Here is a 17869-nt window from a genome sequence, read left to right as displayed (position 1 = left end):
GGATGCTTATTCTGTAACATTATCGGATGCTGTGTGTGACTGCTGTCTCCTGTCTATCAGCTTTTTGTCTGTGTTTGACCAAACCTGGCTCTCCTTCATCGACCATTGAAGTGCACAGGTATTACAGCTGCTGTCCTTTCAGCACCACGAGCCTGTCACCTTTGTGACACCACTGTTGTCGCTATTGGTGATCGTGGTGTTGTTAGGCTACCGTGTTATGGCGTGTGTCACGTGTCCATGACTGTTCTGTTTCCATGTAACCAGACCTGTTTTGATTCATTCATAATGTCATCAAAAAGTATTGCTCCTCCACTAAAACCTGAACTGTCCGACTACAGAAGATAAAATCTCGGCACATTAAGTGATGCTGTGTGTTATGTTATTTTCTAGATATTTTTTTTTTTTAATACAAAGTATTGGAAGATTTTTGGTCCCTCTGAAGGCCTAGGTTCTATAGTCATGGTTCTCCACTGATACAAAGTGTTATGTTTGGGGCAAATCCAATACAACACATTACTGAGTACCACTAGCTGCATCATGTTATGGGTATGCTTGTAATTGTTAAGGGCTGGGGATTTTTTTCAGGATAAAAAAAGAAATGGAATTGGAACTAAGCACAGGCAAAATCCTAGAGGAAACCCTGGTTCAGTCTGCTTTTCACCAGACACTGGTAGATGAATTCACCTTTCAGCAGGACAATAACCTAAAACACAAGGCCAAATATACACTGGAGTTGCTTACCAAGAAGACGGTGAATGTTCCTGAGTGGCCCAATTACAATTTTGACTTAAATCTGCTTGAAAATCTATGGAAAGACCTGAAAATGGTTGTCTAGCGATGATCAACAACCAATTTGACAGATCTTGAAGAATTTAGAAAATAATAATGTGCAAATATTGTACAATCCAGGTGTGGAAAACTCTTAGAGACTTACCCAGAAAGACTCACGGCTGTAATCACTCTTAGAGACTTACCCAGGAAGACTCACAGCTGTAATCACTGGTGATTCTAACATGTATTGACTCAGGGGTGTGAAAACTTATGTAAATAAATGTGTACATTTTTTTCTTAAAACATGTTTTCACTTTGTCATTGTGAAGTATTGTGTGTAGATGGTTGAGAAATAAAAAGTCAAGGGACTATGAATACTTTCTGAAGGCACTGTATGATAATGATCCCTCACTGCAGTGTTTATGAAGACAGAAAAGGGACGGACTGGGACCAAAACCGGTCCGGGAATTTCTAACACACCGGCCCATTTTGTTCTTCAGATAATAATAGTAATACTATACTACGCTATACTATTATAATAATTTACTATTACTAGTTACTACTGTTCTGCTAGTCTGCTTTCTTTCAATCATCTTAACTAGCATCTCTACTGTTGCTGCTGTGAGGAATGGATTAGTTAGTGCTGTGATAGACAGAACATTTCCACCTCCACCTCCCATCCCCTAGGGGGCAGCAGAACAGAGCAGCCTACAGTTTCCAGGTGTCTGTAGCAAGACAACACTATAGTGACTGTCAGGAACCATCATAATCTGAGTAACACCGGTTAGCAACAACTCAAGAAGAACTGACGTGATAAACGGTTATATAACAAACTACATGGATAACCATTTTGTTCGCCATTTTTTGTTTATCGATATGACATTAGAATTAACTGTATTAGATTCATATAGAATGATAGAAATCTGAATAAAAACAAATTATGCTTTGACATTGAGCAATGACATTTCAAATGAACGTTTGTTTTAGTCTATATGAGCTGATAAAACATGCAATTAAGTTAATGCCAGAATAAAATGAGCACTTTGTATTTTCAGCAATTTCATGCTGCTTATAAACCCTGCATGTCCAGGATATAAATAAAAATAAATTTAAAAAGAAGAAGAAAAAAAAAATAACTTGAAATGAAATTACTATTAAAAACAGCAATCACAGTGCATTTAGACAGAGACTGTGTCCTAAATGGGACACTATTCCCTATTTGATACTACATTAGACCAGAGCCCTGGTCAGAAGTAGTGCATTATTTAGGGAATATGGGGTGTAATTTGGGGCACAGCACAGCGACATCATGGAAAAACAACAAAATAAAACAACAGACATGATGTGATCTGTTTTCAAACAGAAAGCAACATAGACGTGATATCTAACGCAAAGAGAAGAAGAACAGAGTGGTGGTTCAATTCAGCTTTTAATTCAGCCAAATCAGGTTTTAATTCAGCCAAATCAGGTTTTAATTCAGCCAATTCAGGTTTTAATTCAGCCAATTCAGGTTTTAATTCAGCCAATTCAGGTTTTAATTCAGCCAATTCAGGTTTTAATTCAGCCAAATCAGGTTTTAATTCAGCCAAATCAGGTTTTAATTCAGCCAAATCAGGTTTTAATTCAGCCAATTCAGGTTTTAATTCAGCCAAATCAGGTTTTAATTCAGCCAATTCAGGTTTTAATTCAGCCAAATCAGGTTTTAATTCAGCCAAACCAGGTTTTAATTCAGCCAATTCGGGCTAGTGAATTCTAATTCTAATTCAGGAATTGAAATATTCTCATAGAAAACAACGCAGACAATTTTCAATTCATGAATTTAATTTAAATTGACTGAATTGAAAACTGAAACTGACTTCAACCGACCCTGGTAGTAGACGCATCACGACGACAAGACAACACTTACAACTTTGTTTTTTTTAAAGTATTTCACAATTTCAGTTCTTTCATAAAATCTAAATAATGTAAAGCTGAAAATGAAAAACATTGTACTGTATATCCAACAAGATAATGTGCATGTACAACATGATGCGCAGTACAAATATCTTACAGGAGTTCGTTATTAGAGACCAACACAATTTGATGCAAATGTGTTGACGATCTGGGAGTGCTAATCACTGACTCATCCAGCAGACACACTGTGAGTCACACTCTGCACCATCTCTCTCTCTACTCTCTCTCTCTCTCTACTCTCTCCCTCTACTCTCTCTCTCTCGCTCTCTCTACTCTCTCTCTCTACTCTCTCTCTCTCTACCCTATCTCTCTCTCTACTCTCTCTACCATCTCTCTCTCTCTACTCTCTCCACCATCTCTCTCTCTCTACTCTCTCCACCATCTTTCTCTCTCTACTCTCTCCACCATCTCTCTCTCTACTCTCTACTCTCTCCACCATCTCTCTCTCTCTACTCTCTCCACCATCTCTCTCTCTACGCTCTACTCTCTCCACCATCTCTCTCTCTCTACTCTCTCCACCATCTCTCTCGCTCTACTCTCTCCACCATCTCTCTCTCTCTACTCTCTCCCTCTACTCTCTCTCTTTCGCTCTCTCCACTCTCTCTCTCTCTCTCTCCCCTCTACTCTCTCTCTACCCTGTCTCTCTCTCTCTCTCCCTCTACTCTCTCTCTCTCCCTCTACCCTATCTCGCTCTCTCTCTCTCCCTCTACTTTCTCTCTCTACCCTATCCCTCTCTCTCTCTACCCTGTCTCTCTCTCTCTCTCTCTCTCTCTCTCTCTCTCTCTCTCTCCACCATCTCTCTCTCCCTCTACTCTCTCTCTCTACCCTATCTCTCTCTCTCGCTTCTCTCTCTTCTCTCTCCCCATCTCTCATATTCTATTCTTCCATTAATGTGATCTTCTCCACACACACACACACACACACACACACACACACACACACACACACACACACACACACACACACACACACACACACACACACACACACACACACACACACACACACACACACACACACACACAACTCATCCTTAAGATCATCCACCTTCCCAAATCGGTTCCTCACCTCACCCACATATTTGTTTGCTTCCCAAATGGCCCCCTATTCCCTACATAGTCCATAGTCTCTATGGGCCCTGGTCAAAAAGCAGTGCACTATATAGCGTGCCTTTGGGGAGGTCATCTCTCACGTCTTTCTGTCTCTTTTTTCCCCCATCTTTCTCTTCTTTCACTTTTTTCTCTGTCGCTCCATCTAGTCTCTTTGGTCCATTCTCTGCCTCTCCATCTAGTCCCTTTGGTCAATTCCCTGTCGCTCCATCTAGTCCCTTTGGTCAATTCCCTGTCTCTCCATCTAGTCCCTTTGGTCAATTCTCTGTCTCTCCATCTAGTCCCTTTGGTCAATTCCCTGTCTCTCCATCTAGTCCCTTTGGTCAATTCCCTGTCTCTCCATCTAGTCCCTTTGGTCAATTCTCTGTAAAGCCTAGAGGCCTATAATATATATCTGTCTATAGTCAAGATGGAGGGACTAAGGACACTGGACTGGACAACCTCTTGTCTGTCTGTCCAGCTCCATATCTGTCCTCCATCCATCTGTCCCTCAGTTGTCCTCTGTCTCCCTCGTGCCCAGTAAGTCTGGTCTGCTCCTGATCACAAATAAACTCAATCAATCATGATCGATCGATTGATTAATTGATCGACCGTCGTCCAGATCAGAAGGAAGTGACGCAGGTCATCTCGTCCGCCAGGTCTTCCTCGTCGCGGCCCGTTCTGATTGTCTCCTCGTCGCTGTACAGGGTTCCAAGGTCGGGATTGTTCAGGAAACCCCCACCCCCTCCGTCCCTGCTTCCCCGACTCAGCAGGTCGCTGGCCGCACTCTCCATCTCGTCAATTGTCATGTGACACGCGTCAGCAATCTCCCGTTTGGCGAAGGCCACAAACTTGGGGTCCTTGGCATACAGACCCAGCCCCTCTGAGATCAGCACCTACATGAGGAGGGACAGTGATTGGTTGGTTGGTTAGTTTATTTTGTTTTACTTAACCCATTAATTTCTCATCAATAACCTGAATATAATGAATGCATTAGTCCAGACTCTATGGATGTTTAAATCAATATCGATCTCTAAATATGTCTGAATCTGTAGTAATACTTACTGCTTCCACCAGGCTATCAGCGCTGCCTCTCTTGTCGCTGTAGTGAGGGCTGAGCTGAGTGGGGACCCTTAGTGTGGTATAGGCCCTGTATGGTGCCTGGGAACCTCCTGAGGGACAAGGGGGCCCCGTGTACCACCCCGCAGGGCCAGGTCGGGAAGTGGCAGCCGTCACGTTGGCCCCTCCACCCGTCTTGTCCCCCCAGATCCCGGAGCCGCCGCCGCTGCCCCCCGCCCCTTCCTCTTCGACCAGGATGAGAGGGGCATAGAGGAGGCGACCTCGGCGAGGGCAAGGGTTAGCCCAGGAGGCAGAGGAACCTGTTGAGGAACGGCTGCTGCTGCGACGAGACTCGTAACTGCCGTACGTCTGGAGGGAGGGGAGAGAGAAATTCAGGTTGAGAAATGTTACAGCCATTGCTACACAACAGTAGGTTCCAATATTCCTTGTTACGTGTGTGTGTGTGTGTGTGTGTGTGTGTGTGTGTGTGTGTGTGTGTGTGTGTGTGTGTGTGTGACGGTGCTGATGTGTTACCTGTGTGTGTGTGTGTGTGTGTGTGTGTGTGTGTGTGTGTGTGTGTGTGTGTGTGTGTGTGTATGTGTGTGTATATGACTGTGTGTGTTTGTGTGTGTGCATGTGTGCATGCTGATGTGTTACCTGTGTGTGTGTGTGTGTGTGTGTGTGTGTGTGTGTGTGTGTGTGTGTGTGTGTGTGTGTGTGTGTGTGTGTGTTTTTGTGTGTGTGCATGTGTGTATGTGTGTGTGCGTGTGACGGTGCTGATGTGTTACCTGTGTAGTGACCTGTGTGCGTGCACGGCAGGGGGGAGAGTTCTGGTGGTAGGTTCCTGGGATGGGGAGGTCATCATTGCTGTCCTGCCTCCTCAGGCATTGGATATTAAAGGATGGCTTACGACCTGGGAGGAACCAGGAAGAAAACAAGGAGTCACATGGTGGAACCAGGAAGTAAACAGGAAGTCACATGGTGGAACCAGGAAGTAAACAGGAAGTCACATGGTGGAACCAGGAAGTAAACAGGAAGTCACATGGTGGAACCAGGAAGTAAACAGGAAGTCACATGGTGGAACCAGGAAGTAAACAGGAAGTCACATGGAGGGAGCAAGAAATACAAATGAAGTCACATGGTGGAACCAGGAAGTAAGTAGGAAATCACACGGTGGAACCAGAAAGTAGACAGGAAGGCACATGCAGGAACCAGGAAGTAAACAGGAAGTCACATAGATGAACCAAGATGGTGGAACCAGGAAGTAAACAGGATGTCACATGCAGGAACCAAGAAGGAAACAGGAAGTCACATGAAGGATGTTTCTGAAATGGCACCCTATTTACTATAGTGAAATACTGTACTTTTGACGACGGCCCATAGGGACACAGCCTCAGATAGACATAGTTTACCACTGAATGAGGACAACCAAAATGAAGACGCAGTGCAAAGGCCAAGAGTGTAAAACGTTCTGAACATTGCAGATAGAAATGTCATGAATAGAGATGACATGATTCCTTACTCTACATGAGTGAGAGGCATATTTGTTTTACATCATATAATTCTACCTGATTGTTCCCCACCGTCATGCCCCATGTAAAGCAGCCCTGGTGTTGTGATGTTACCGGTAGGTGTGGCGGGGAGGAGGCGTCTCCTTGCGGTCCTCCGTCCATCTCCATAGCCATTCCCGTTCCCGTTGCCATAGTTATTACCGTAGGCAGCGTTGCTGGGGGCGTGGGCGTCGTACATGTGGTCATGCTGACCAGGGTACAGAGGAGGGTCGTCAGGGTAACGAAGTCTGAGAGGGAGGAATGGGATCGAGATTAAGATTGATTGAGATTAAGATTAGGATCAAGATTAAGATTAGGATCAAGATTAGGATCAAGATCAAAACAAAGATATAGTGATAATACACACTAGCACACTTTTAGCATCCTCACACATATTCTCAAACACACACACACACACACACACACACACACACACACACACACACACACACACACACACACACACACACACACACACACACACACACTACCTGTCACGAGGATCAAGGCTTTCGTTATCCTCATCGTAGTAACCCTCCTCTCCTCCGTAACCCTCCTCTCCTCCATCCATCCCTCCGTTACGAACTCGGACAGGAGAATACCTGTCTCTGCTGGAGAGAGGGAAGGGATTGATTGACTGATAGACGGATTGACTAGCTGACTGGCTGACTGATTAATGGACTGACTGACGGACTGACTGGCTGGCTGACTTATTAATGGATTGATGGACTGACTGGCTGGCTGACTACCTGACTGGCTGACTAGCTGACTGGTTGACTGGTTGACTGATTGACTGATTAATGGACTGGCTGACGGACTGACTGGCTGGCTGACTGACTGACGGACTGACAGACTGATTGACGGACTGACTGGCTGACTGATTAATGGACTGATTGAAGGACCGACAGACTGATTGACGGACTGACAGACTGACGGGCTGATTGGGAGCAAGCGATGAAAACAGGAGAAACATGCTTTAACAGAGACAGAAGGAGATGAAGGTTCTGAGAGAAGGGTCACTAAGGGTTCTGAAGGTTCTGAGAGAAGGGTCAGAAGGAGATGAAGGTTCTGAGAGAAGGGTCAGAAGGAGATGAAGGTTCTGAGAGAAGGGTCAGAAGGAGATGAAGGTTCTGAGAGAAGGGACAGAAGGAGATGAAGGTTCTGAGAGAAGGGTCAGAAGGAGATGAAGGTTCTGAGAGAAGGGACAGAAGGAGATGAAGGTTCTGAGAGAAGGGTCAGAAGGAGATGAAGGTTCTGAGAGAAGGGACAGAAGGAGATGAAGGTTCTGAGAGAAGGGTCAGAAGGAGATGAAGGTTCTGAGAGAAGGGACAGAAGGAGATGAAGGTTCTGAGAGAAGGGTCACTAAGGGTTCTGAAGGTTCTGAGAGAAGGGTCAGAAGGAGATGAAGGTTCTGAGAGAAGGGACAGAAGGGTTCTGAAGGTTCTGAGAGAAGGGACAGAAGGAGATGAAGGTTCTGAGAGAAGGGACAGAAGGAGATGAAGGTTCTGAGAGAAGGGACAGAAGGAGATGAAGGTTCTGAGAGAAGGGTCAGAAGGAGATGAAGGTTCTGAGAGAAGGGTCAGAAGGAGATGAAGGTTCTGAGAGAAGGGACAGAAGGAGATGAAGGTTCTGAGAGAAGGGACAGAAGGAGATGAAGGTTCTGAGAGAAGGGACAGAAGGAGATGAAGGTTCTGAGAGAAGGGACAGAAGGAGATGAAGGTTCTGAGAGAAGGGTCAGAAGGAGATGAAGGTTCTGAGAGAAGGGTCAGAAGGAGATGAAGGTTCTGAGAGAAGGGTCACTAAGGGTTCTGAAGGTTCTGAGAGAAGGGACAGAAGGAGATGAAGGTTCTGAGAGAAGGGTCAGAAGGAGATGAAGGTTCTGAGAGAAGGGTCACTAAGGGTTCTGAAGGTTCTGAGAGAAGGGTCAGAAGGAGATGAAGGTTCTGAGAGAAGGGACAGAAGGAGATGAAGGTTCTGAGAGAAGGGTCAGAAGGAGATGAAGGTTCTGAGAGAAGGGTCAGAAGGAGATGAAGGTTCTGAGAGAAGGGTCAGAAGGAGATGAAGGTTCTGAGAGAAGGGTCAGAAGGAGATGAAGGTTCTGAGAGAAGGGACAGAAGGAGATGAAGGTTCTGAGAGAAGGGTCAGAAGGAGATGAAGGTTCTGAGAGAAGGGACAGAAGGAGATGAAGGTTCTGAGAGAAGGGTCAGAAGGAGATGAAGGTTCTGAGAGAAGGGTCAGAAGGGTTCTGAAGGTTCTGAGAGAAGGGTCAGTCTGGTAGTCAGTCAGAAACACGTAACATAGGATCGTATCGTAGCGTCTGCGACAACTAAGGAACATTGTTCTCGTACGCAGATTTTCTCCGGACAAATCCCGTTTTCCTAAGTGTTCACATGTTTCGAATTTTGGATGGGGAGGGGACATTTGGCCTAATTGGCTGAACGTTTTCAGTTTAAGGGGGTGGAGACTGTTTTCTTGTTATTAGCTTTTCTCATATCTCTCCCCAAAACCTAATGGAACATCTGATGCAATTACCTGAGATTTATTTTTGTTTTGTTCTGGGTTTCCGAGATTAGTCAAGTGCCTACCTTGAATACTTGTTAGAATTCCTTCTGCTCATGGCCGGTTGGTCCACCAGTCCGTTCTTAATGGAAGAATGACGATGATGATGGTTGAGCGAAGATCTCATGTTGTCTCCTCGTCTCAGCTCATCCTGCTCAAGGCCTCCTCCGTTGGGGGTCTTGGAGAAAGAGGTGGAACCTCGGTGGGCCAGACCCCCGTTGGAGAGACTCTCCCTGGGCATACCTCCTCCTCCAGTAAGGGTGGTGATCATGGAGCCACGCCTGTCCTTACCCTCAGGGGCATAGCCATTGTCAGTCTGTGGGGAGAGTGTTAGAGGGGAGAAGTTGATCAAGGCAATACTGAGAAATCACTAATCTTGACTAGTTACTACTACTAGACTAGCTACTACTAACTAGTTATTATGTGTGATTTCTAGATCAGTGATTATGTGCAATCCAACTGCAGTGTAGTCGATGTAAAACATGCACAAGGTTAGAGATAAAATCACAAGGTTAAATCCAGATGAATGTAAATCACCTTTTGCGGATCAGTTTGGACAGCCCTGTTTTACAGCCTGCTAGTGTCTGTCACCGTCTCAACACGTTAACGTCATATAACATACAGTTAAAGTAGGAAGTTTACATCCACTTAGGTTGGAGTCATTAAAACTCGTTTTTCAACCTCTCCACAAATGTCTTGTTAACAAACTATAGTTTTGGCAAGTCGGTTAGGACATCTACTTTGTGCATGACACAAGTCATTTTTCCAACAATTGTTTACAGACAGATTATTTCACTTATAATTCACTGTATCTCAATTCCAGTGGGTCAGAAGTTTACATACACTAAGTTGACTGTGCCTTTAAACAGCTTGGAAAATTCCAGAAAATGATGTCATGGCTTTAGAAGCTTCTGATAGGCTAATTGACATCATTTGAGTCAATTGGAGGTGTCCCTGTGGATGTATTTCAAGGCCTACCTTCAAACTCAGTGCCTCTTTGCTTGACATCATGGGAAAATAAAAATAAATCAGCCAAGACCTCAGAAAAACTAATTCTGGTTCATCCTTGGGAGCAATTTCCAAATGCCTGAAGGTACCACATTCATCTGTACAAACAATAGTATGCAAGTATAAACACCATGGGACCACGCTGCCGTCATACCGCTCAGGAAGGAGACGCATTCTGTCTCCTAGAGATGAACGTACTTTGGTGCGAGAAGTGCAAATCAGTCCCAGAACAACAGCAAAGGACCTTGTGAAGATGCTGGAGGAATCAGGTACAAAAGTATCTATATCCACAGTAAAACAAGTCCTATATCGACATAACCTGAAAGGCCACTCAGCAAGGAAGAAGCCACTGCTCCAAAACCGCCATAAAAAAGCCAGACTACAGTTTGCAACTGCACATGGGGACAAAGATCGTACTTTTTGGAGAAATGTCCTCTGGTCTGATGAAACAAAAATAGAACTGTTTGGCCATAATGACCATCGTTGTGTTTAGAGGAAAAAGGGGGAGGCTTGCAAGCCGAAGAACACCATCCCAACTGTGAAGCACGGGGGTGGCAGCACCATGTTGTGGGGGTGCTTTGCTGCAGGAAGGACTGGTGCACTTCACAAAATAGATGGCATCATGAGGAGGAAAATAATGTGGATATATTGAAGCAACATCTCAAGACATCAGTCAGGAAGTTAAAGCTTGGTCGCAAATGGGTCTTCCAAATGGACAATGACACCAAGCATACTTCCAAAGTTGTGGCAAAATGGCTTAAGGACAACAAAGTCAAGGTATTGGAGTGGCCATCACAAAGCCCTGACCTCAATCCTATAGAACATTTGTGGGTAGAACTGAAAAAGCGAGTGCGAGCAAGGAGGCCTACAAACCTGACTCAGTTACACCAGCTCTGTCGGGTGGAATGGGTCAAAATTCACCCAATGTATTGTGAGAAGCATGTGGAAGGCTACCCAAAACATTTGACCCAAGTTAAACAATTTAAAGGCAATGCTACCAAATACTAATTGAGTGTATGTAAACTTCTGACCCACTGGGAATGTGATGAAAGAAATTAAAGCTGAAATAAATAATTCTCTCTACTTGCACATCATCATCTGCTCATTTATCACTCCAGTGTTAATCTGCTAAATTGTAATTTGCTTCGCTACTATGGCCTATTTATTGCCTACCTCTTCACGCCATTTTCACACACTGTATATAGACTGTATTTTTTCTATTGTGTTATTGACTGTACGCTTGTTTATTCCATGTGTAACTCTGTGTTGTTGTTTGTGTCAAACTGCTTTGCTTTATCTTGGCACGGTCGCAGTTGTAAATGAGAACTTGTTCTCAACTAGCTTACCTGGATAAATAAAGGTGAAATAAATAAAATAAAAACATTTATAAAAATGATTCTAACATATTCACATTCCTAAAATTAAGTGTTGATCCTAACTGACCTAAGAAGGGGAATTTTTACTAGGATTAAATTGGAATTGTGAAAAACTGAGTATAAATGTATTTGGCTAAGGTGTATGTAAACTTCCGACTTCAACTATATATATACACAGTGACCTTATAGGGAGAATCATCTTCCTCTGGCTCTTCCTCCATGCCCTCTTCCTCTTCCTCCTCCAGGTCAGCTGACATGGCCATCCTCATCTCCGGCCCGAGGTCCTGCAGCGTACGCAGGCCCGCCTGACACAGCTGCACACGAAGAGAGAGAAGGTGAGAATGCGTATGTATATATATAAATATAGATATTTATAAATATCTATACAGACCAATACGTACAACTAGTACTCTACCGCGTAGCTAGTACTCTACCGCATAGCTAGTACTCTACCGTATAGCTAGTACTCTATCGTATAGCTAGTACTCTATCGTATAGCTAGTACTCTACTGTATAGCTAGTACTCTACCGTATAGCTAGTACTCTACCGTATAGCTAGTACTCTATCGTATAGCTAGTACTCTACCGTATAGCTAGTACTCTACCGTATAGCTAGTACTCTATCGTATAGCTAGTATTCTACCGTATAGCTAGTACTCTACCGTATAGCTAGTACTCTATTGTATAGCTAGTACTCTATCGTATAGCTAGTACTCTTCCGTATAACTAGTACTCTACCGTATAGCTAGTACTCTACCGTATAGTTAGTACTCTAGCGTATAGTTAGTACTCTACTGTATAGTTAGTTCTCTACCGTATAGCTAGTACTCTACCGTATAGCTAGTTCTCTACCGTATAGCTAGTACTCTACCGTATAGTTAGTACTATACCGTATAGCTAGTACTCTACCGGAAAGCTAGTTCTCTACCATATAGCTAGTACTCTACCGTATAGCTAGTACTCTACCATATAACTAGTACTCTACCATATAGCTAGTACTCTACCACGTACTTAGTACTCTACCATATAGCTAGTACTCTACCGTATAACTAGTTCTCTACCATATAGCTAGTACTCTACCGTATAGCTAGTACTCTACCGTATAACTAGTACTCTACCGTATAGTTAGTACTCTCGTATAACTATTCCTCTTGCGTATAGCTAGTACTCTACCGTATAACTAGTACTCTAACGTATAGCTAGTACTGTATCGTATTTCTAGTGCTCTACCGCATAGTTAGTACTCTACCGTATAGTTAGTACTCTATCGTATAGTTAGTACTCTACCGTATAGCTAGTACTCTACCGTATAGCTAGTACTCTACCGTATAGCTAGTACTCTCGTATAACTATTCCTCTTGCGTATAGCTAGTACTCTACCGTATAACTAGTACTCTAACGTATAGCTAGTACTGTATCGTATTTCTAGTGCTCTACCGCATAGTTAGTACTCTACCGTATAGTTAGTACTCTATCGTATAGTTAGTACTCTACCGTATAGCTAGTACTCTACCGTATAGCTAGTACTATACTGTATAGCTAGTACTCTATCGTATAGCTAGTACTCTATCGTATAGCTAGTACTCTACCGTATAGCTAGTACTCTACCGTATAGCTAGTACTCTACCGTATACTGTAGCTAGTACTCTACCGTATAGCTAGTACTCTACCGTATAGCTAGTACTCTACCATTGAACTAGCACTCTACCATATAGTTAGTACTCCACCGTATAGCTAGTACTCTACCGTATACTGTAGCTAGTACTCTACCATTGAACTAGCACTCTACCATATAGTTAGTACTCCACCGTATATACAGTATATAAAGAGCAGCTACTGACCGTATACAGAGGAGACAGTATGCAGCAGAGGAGACAGTATGCAGCAGCGGAGACAGTATGCAGCAGAGGAGACAGTATGCAGCCAGAGGAGACAGTATGCAGCAGAGGAGACAGTATGCAGCACAGGAGACAGTATGCAGCCAGAGGAGACAGTATGCAGCAGAGGAGACAGTATGCAGCAGAGGAGACAGTATGCAGCAGAGGAGACAGTATGCAGCAGAGGAGACAGTATGCAGCAGAGGAGACAGTATGCAGAGGAGGAGACAGTATGCAGAGGAGACCGTAGCTGGATTAGGGGTATGAGCTGGATTGGGGGTATGGCCCTGTGATAGACTAGCATCCTGTGTAGGGGGGTGTACTGGTACATCAAGCTGTCTCACTACAGAAACAGGAGATAGACTAGTGTCCTGTCCAGGGGGTGTCCTGGTACATCAAGCTGTCTCACTACAGAAACAGGAGATAGACTAGTGTCCTGTCCAGGGGGTGTCCTGGTACATCAAGCTGTCTCCCTACAGAAACAGGAGATAGACTAGTGTCCTGCCCCAGGGATAGAACTTAAGTATTTGGGGTACTGGCCAGCCAGGCTAGTAGACCGCCACAATCTGTGCCAAAGTAACATTTCACTGGCTTGCTGGGCTTCTTTGGCACATTGTCTGAACAGTACCATCCTCGATCTAGCAGGCTATCTTCATTTTCATCCTTGAAGCTGCCTCACACTACAGAAACAAGAGATAGGCTGCTGCACTCCACTCGCCTTTCTCGCTGCGACAAGAATACTAACCTGTAGAGCAGCAGAGGTGTTGTTTGGGTCGCCCTCTTCTAGATCTCCTTGCTCTTTTCTCTTCCTGAACTTCCTGAAGTAGTCCTGAATCAGGAAGGTCGCGTAGAACTTACCAACCGTCACATCCTCTTCTGTGGAGGGGAGAGGAGAAAAAAAGAGCGAAAAGAAGAGAGACGACCGAAAGAGAGGAAGAGAGATGACAGAAAGAGGACAGAAGAGAGAGGACCGAAGAGAGGAAGAGAGATGACAGAAAGAGGACAGAAGAGAGACGACCGAAGAGAGGAAGAGAGATGACAGAAAGAGGAGAGAAGAGAGACGACCGAAGAGAGGAAGAGAGATGACAGAAAGAGGACAGAAGAGAGAGGACCGAAGAGAGGAAGAGAGATGACAGAAAGAGGACAGAAGAGAGAGGACCGAAGAGAGGAAGAGAGATGACAGAAAGAGGACAGAAGAGAGAGGACCGAAGAGAGGAAGAGAGATGACAGAAAGAGGAGAGAAGAGAGACGACCGAAGAGAGGAAGAGAGATGACAGAAAGAGGACAGAAGAGAGAGGACCGAAGAGAGGAAGAGAGATGACAGAAAGAGGAGAGAAGAGAGAGGACCGAAGAGAGGAAGAGAGATGACAGAAAGAGGACAGAAGAGAGAGGACCGAAGAGAGGAAGAGAGATGACAGAAAGAGGAGAGAAGAGAGAGGACCGAAGAGAGGAAGAGAGATGACGACAGAAGAGAGAGGACCGAAGAGAGGAAGAGAGATGACAGAAAGAGGAGAGAAGAGAGAGGACCGAAGAGAGGAAGAGAGATGACAGAAGACAGAGAGAGAGGACCGAAGAGAGGAAGAGAGATGACAGAAAGAGGACAGAAGAGAGAGGACCGAAGAGAGGAAGAGAGATGACAGAAGAGAGAGGACCGAAGAGAGGAAGAGAGATGACAGAAAGAGGACAGAAGAGAGAGGACCGAAGAGAGGAAGAGAGATGACAGAAGAGAGAGGACCGAAGAGAGGAAGAGAGATGACAGAAAGAGGACAGAAGAGAGAGGACCGAAGAGAGGAAGAGAGATGACAGAAAGAGGACAGAAGAGAGAGGACCGAAGAGAGGAAGAGAGATGACAGAAGAGAGAGGACCAAAGAGAGGAAGAGAGATGACAGAAAGAGGACAGAAGAGAGAGGACCGAAAGAGAGGAAGAGAGATGACAGAAAGAGGAGAGAAGAGAGAGGACCGAAGAGAGGAAGAGAGATGACAGAAAGAGGACAGAAGAGAGAGGACCGAAGAGAGGAAGAGAGATGACAGAAAGAGGACAGAAGAGAGAGGACCGAAGAGAGGAAGAGAGATGACAGAAAGAGAGAAGAGAGAGGACCGAAGAGAGGAAGAGAGATGACAGAAAGAGGACAGAAGAGAGAGGACCGAAGAGAGGAAGAGAGATGAAGAAAGAGGACAGAAGAGAGAGGACCGAAGAGAGGAAGAGAGATGACAGAAAGAGGACAGAAGAGAGAGGACCGAAGAGAGGAAGAGAGATGACAGAAAGAGGAGAGAAGAGAGAGGACCGAAGAGAGGAAGAGAGATGACAGAAAGAGGACAGAAGAGAGAGGACCGAAGAGAGGAAGAGAGATGACAGAAAGAGGAGAGAAGACCGAAGAGAGAGGAGAAGAGAGGAAGAGAGATGACAGAAAGAGGAGAGAAGAGAGAGGACCGAAGAGAGGAAGAGAGATGACAGAAAGAGGACAGAAGAGAGAGGACCGAAGAGAGGAAGAGAGATGACAGAAAGAGGACAGAAGAGAGAGGACCGAAGAGAGGAAGAGAGATGACAGAAAGAGGACAGAAGAGAGAGGACCGAAGAGAGGAAGAGAGATGACAGAAAGAGGACAGAAGAGAGAGGACCGAAGAGAGGAAGAGAGATGACAGAAAGAGGAGAGAAGACCGAAGAGAGAGGAGAAGAGAGGAAGAGAGATGACAGAAAGAGGAGAGAAGAGAGAGGACCGAAAGAGAGATGACAGAAAGAGGACAGAAGAGAGAGGACCGAAAGAGAGATGACAGAAAGAGGACAGAAGAGAGAGGACCGAAGAGAGGAAGAGAGATGACAGAAAGAGGAGAGAAGACCGAAGAGAGAGGAGAAGAGAGGAAGAGAGAAGACCGAAGAGAGAGGAGATGAGAGGAAGAGAGATGACAGAAAGAGGAGAGAAGAGAGAGGACAGAGAAGCAAGAGAGAGAGAGAGAGAGACAGAAGAGAATACACTGTGTTTACTTCCAGAATTGACTGAGTTGAAATGGAATGGACCCCAACCATGGAGAATATACACTGTGAAGAAGATGCATATACATACTGTATGTACTATTTAAATAATTGAGGTACTTTTGATTTATACTGAACAAAAATATAAACGCAACATGTAAAGTGTTGGTCGCATGTTTTATGAGCTGAAATAAAAGCTTATTTCTCTTAATTTTTGTGCACACATGTTTGTTTACATCCCTGTTGGTGAGCATTTCTCCTTTGCCAAGATAATCCATCCACCTGACAGGTGTGGCATATTAAGAAACTGATTAAACAGTGTGATCATTACACAGGTGCACCTTGTGCTGGGGACAGTAAAATGCCACTCTCAAATGTGCAGTTTTGTCACACAACACAATGCCACAGATGTCTCAAGTTTTGAGGTAGCGTACAATTGGCAAGCTGACTGCAGGAATGTCCACCAGAGTTGTTGCCAGGGAATTGAATGTTCATTTCTCTACCATAAGCCGCCTCCAACATCGTTTTAGAGAATTTGGCAGTACTTCCAACCGGCCTCACAACTGCAGACCATGTGTAACCACGCCCACCCTGGACCTTCCACATCCTGCTTCTTCACCTGTGGGATCGTCTGGGACCAGTCACCCAGACAGCTGATGAAACTGAGGAGTATTTCTGTCTGTAATAAAGCCCTTTTGTGGGGAAAAAAAATCATTTTGATTTGCTGAGCCTGGCTACCCAGTGGGTGTACCTGGCTCCCAAGTGGACGAGCCCCTGCCCAGTCATGTGAAATCCATAGATTAGTTCCTAATGAATTTATTTCAATTGACAGATTTTTCTTATATAAACTGTAACTCAGCAAAATCTTTGAAATTGTTGAATGTTGCGTTTATATTTCTGTTCAGTATCGATACATGGGCTCTGATACTATACAGGAACCATACGCTTTAGTTTTAAATGAGTCGGTGTGATTTGATTTGATTAGAAAAACGGTTCAATGCGATTTGGTTTGATTAGAGGAACGGTTTAACGCGATTTGGTTTGATTAGAGGAACGGTTTAACGCGATACGATTCAATCCACTAATGGAGGATATCATTTGACTGGTGTGCAGGGTAGGAAGAGGTATGAAGAGGTTTGAAGAGGTTGGAAGAGGTTGGAAGAGGTAGGAAGAGGTAGGAATAGGTAGGAAGAGGTTGGAAGAGGTATGAAGAGGTTGGAAGAGGTATGAAGAGGTATGAAGAGGTATGCAAGAGGTTGCAAGAGGTTGGAAGAGGTAGGAAGAGGTAGGAAGAGGTAGGAAGAGGTATGAAGAGGTTGGAAGAGGTAGGAAGAGGTAGGAAGAGGTTGGAAGAGGTTGAAACAGGTAGGAAGAGGTAGGAAGAGGTAGGAAGAGGTTGGAAGAGTTATGAAGAGGTTGGAAAAGGTAGGAAGAGGTAGGAAGAGGTAGGAAGAGGTATGAAGAGGTTGGAAGAGGTTGGAAGAGTTTGGAAGAGGTTGGAAGAGGTATGAAGAGGTTGGAAGAGGTTGGAAGAGGTTGGAAGAGGTTGGAAGAGGTATGAAGAGGTATGAAGAGGTATGAAGAGGTATGAAAAGGTTGGAAGAGGTTGGAAGAGGTTGGAAGAGGTATGAAGAGGTATGAAGAGGTTGGAAGAGGT

At 44.6% G+C, this 17869-nt stretch overlaps 1 protein-coding gene across 1 annotated transcript in view; it reads right to left on the bottom strand.

Annotated features, from left to right (window-relative positions):
• Positions 1-3523: 3523 nt before the first annotated feature.
• Positions 3524-17869, bottom strand: part of cacna1fb (calcium channel, voltage-dependent, L type, alpha 1F subunit) — a 163240-nt gene continuing 148894 nt past the window's right edge. Inside the window, exons 41-48 of the mRNA XM_045696517.1 lie at positions 13987-14117; positions 11547-11678; positions 9007-9296; positions 6913-7032; positions 6497-6669; positions 5660-5784; positions 4878-5240; positions 3524-4708 (exon numbers count right to left, since the gene is read on the bottom strand). Of these exons, the coding sequence (XP_045552473.1) occupies positions 4436-4708; positions 4878-5240; positions 5660-5784; positions 6497-6669; positions 6913-7032; positions 9007-9296; positions 11547-11678; positions 13987-14117 (1607 nt within the window). The 3' untranslated portion in view covers positions 3524-4435. The remainder of the gene's footprint in view (positions 4709-4877; positions 5241-5659; positions 5785-6496; positions 6670-6912; positions 7033-9006; positions 9297-11546; positions 11679-13986; positions 14118-17869) is intronic.

The sequence above is a fragment of the Salmo salar genome, chromosome ssa15, assembly GCF_905237065.1.
Source record: "Salmo salar chromosome ssa15, Ssal_v3.1, whole genome shotgun sequence".
Taxonomy (NCBI): domain Eukaryota; kingdom Metazoa; phylum Chordata; class Actinopteri; order Salmoniformes; family Salmonidae; genus Salmo; species Salmo salar.
Note: the sequence above shows the minus strand (reverse complement) of the source record. Positions and strands in the feature narration are given on the sequence as shown.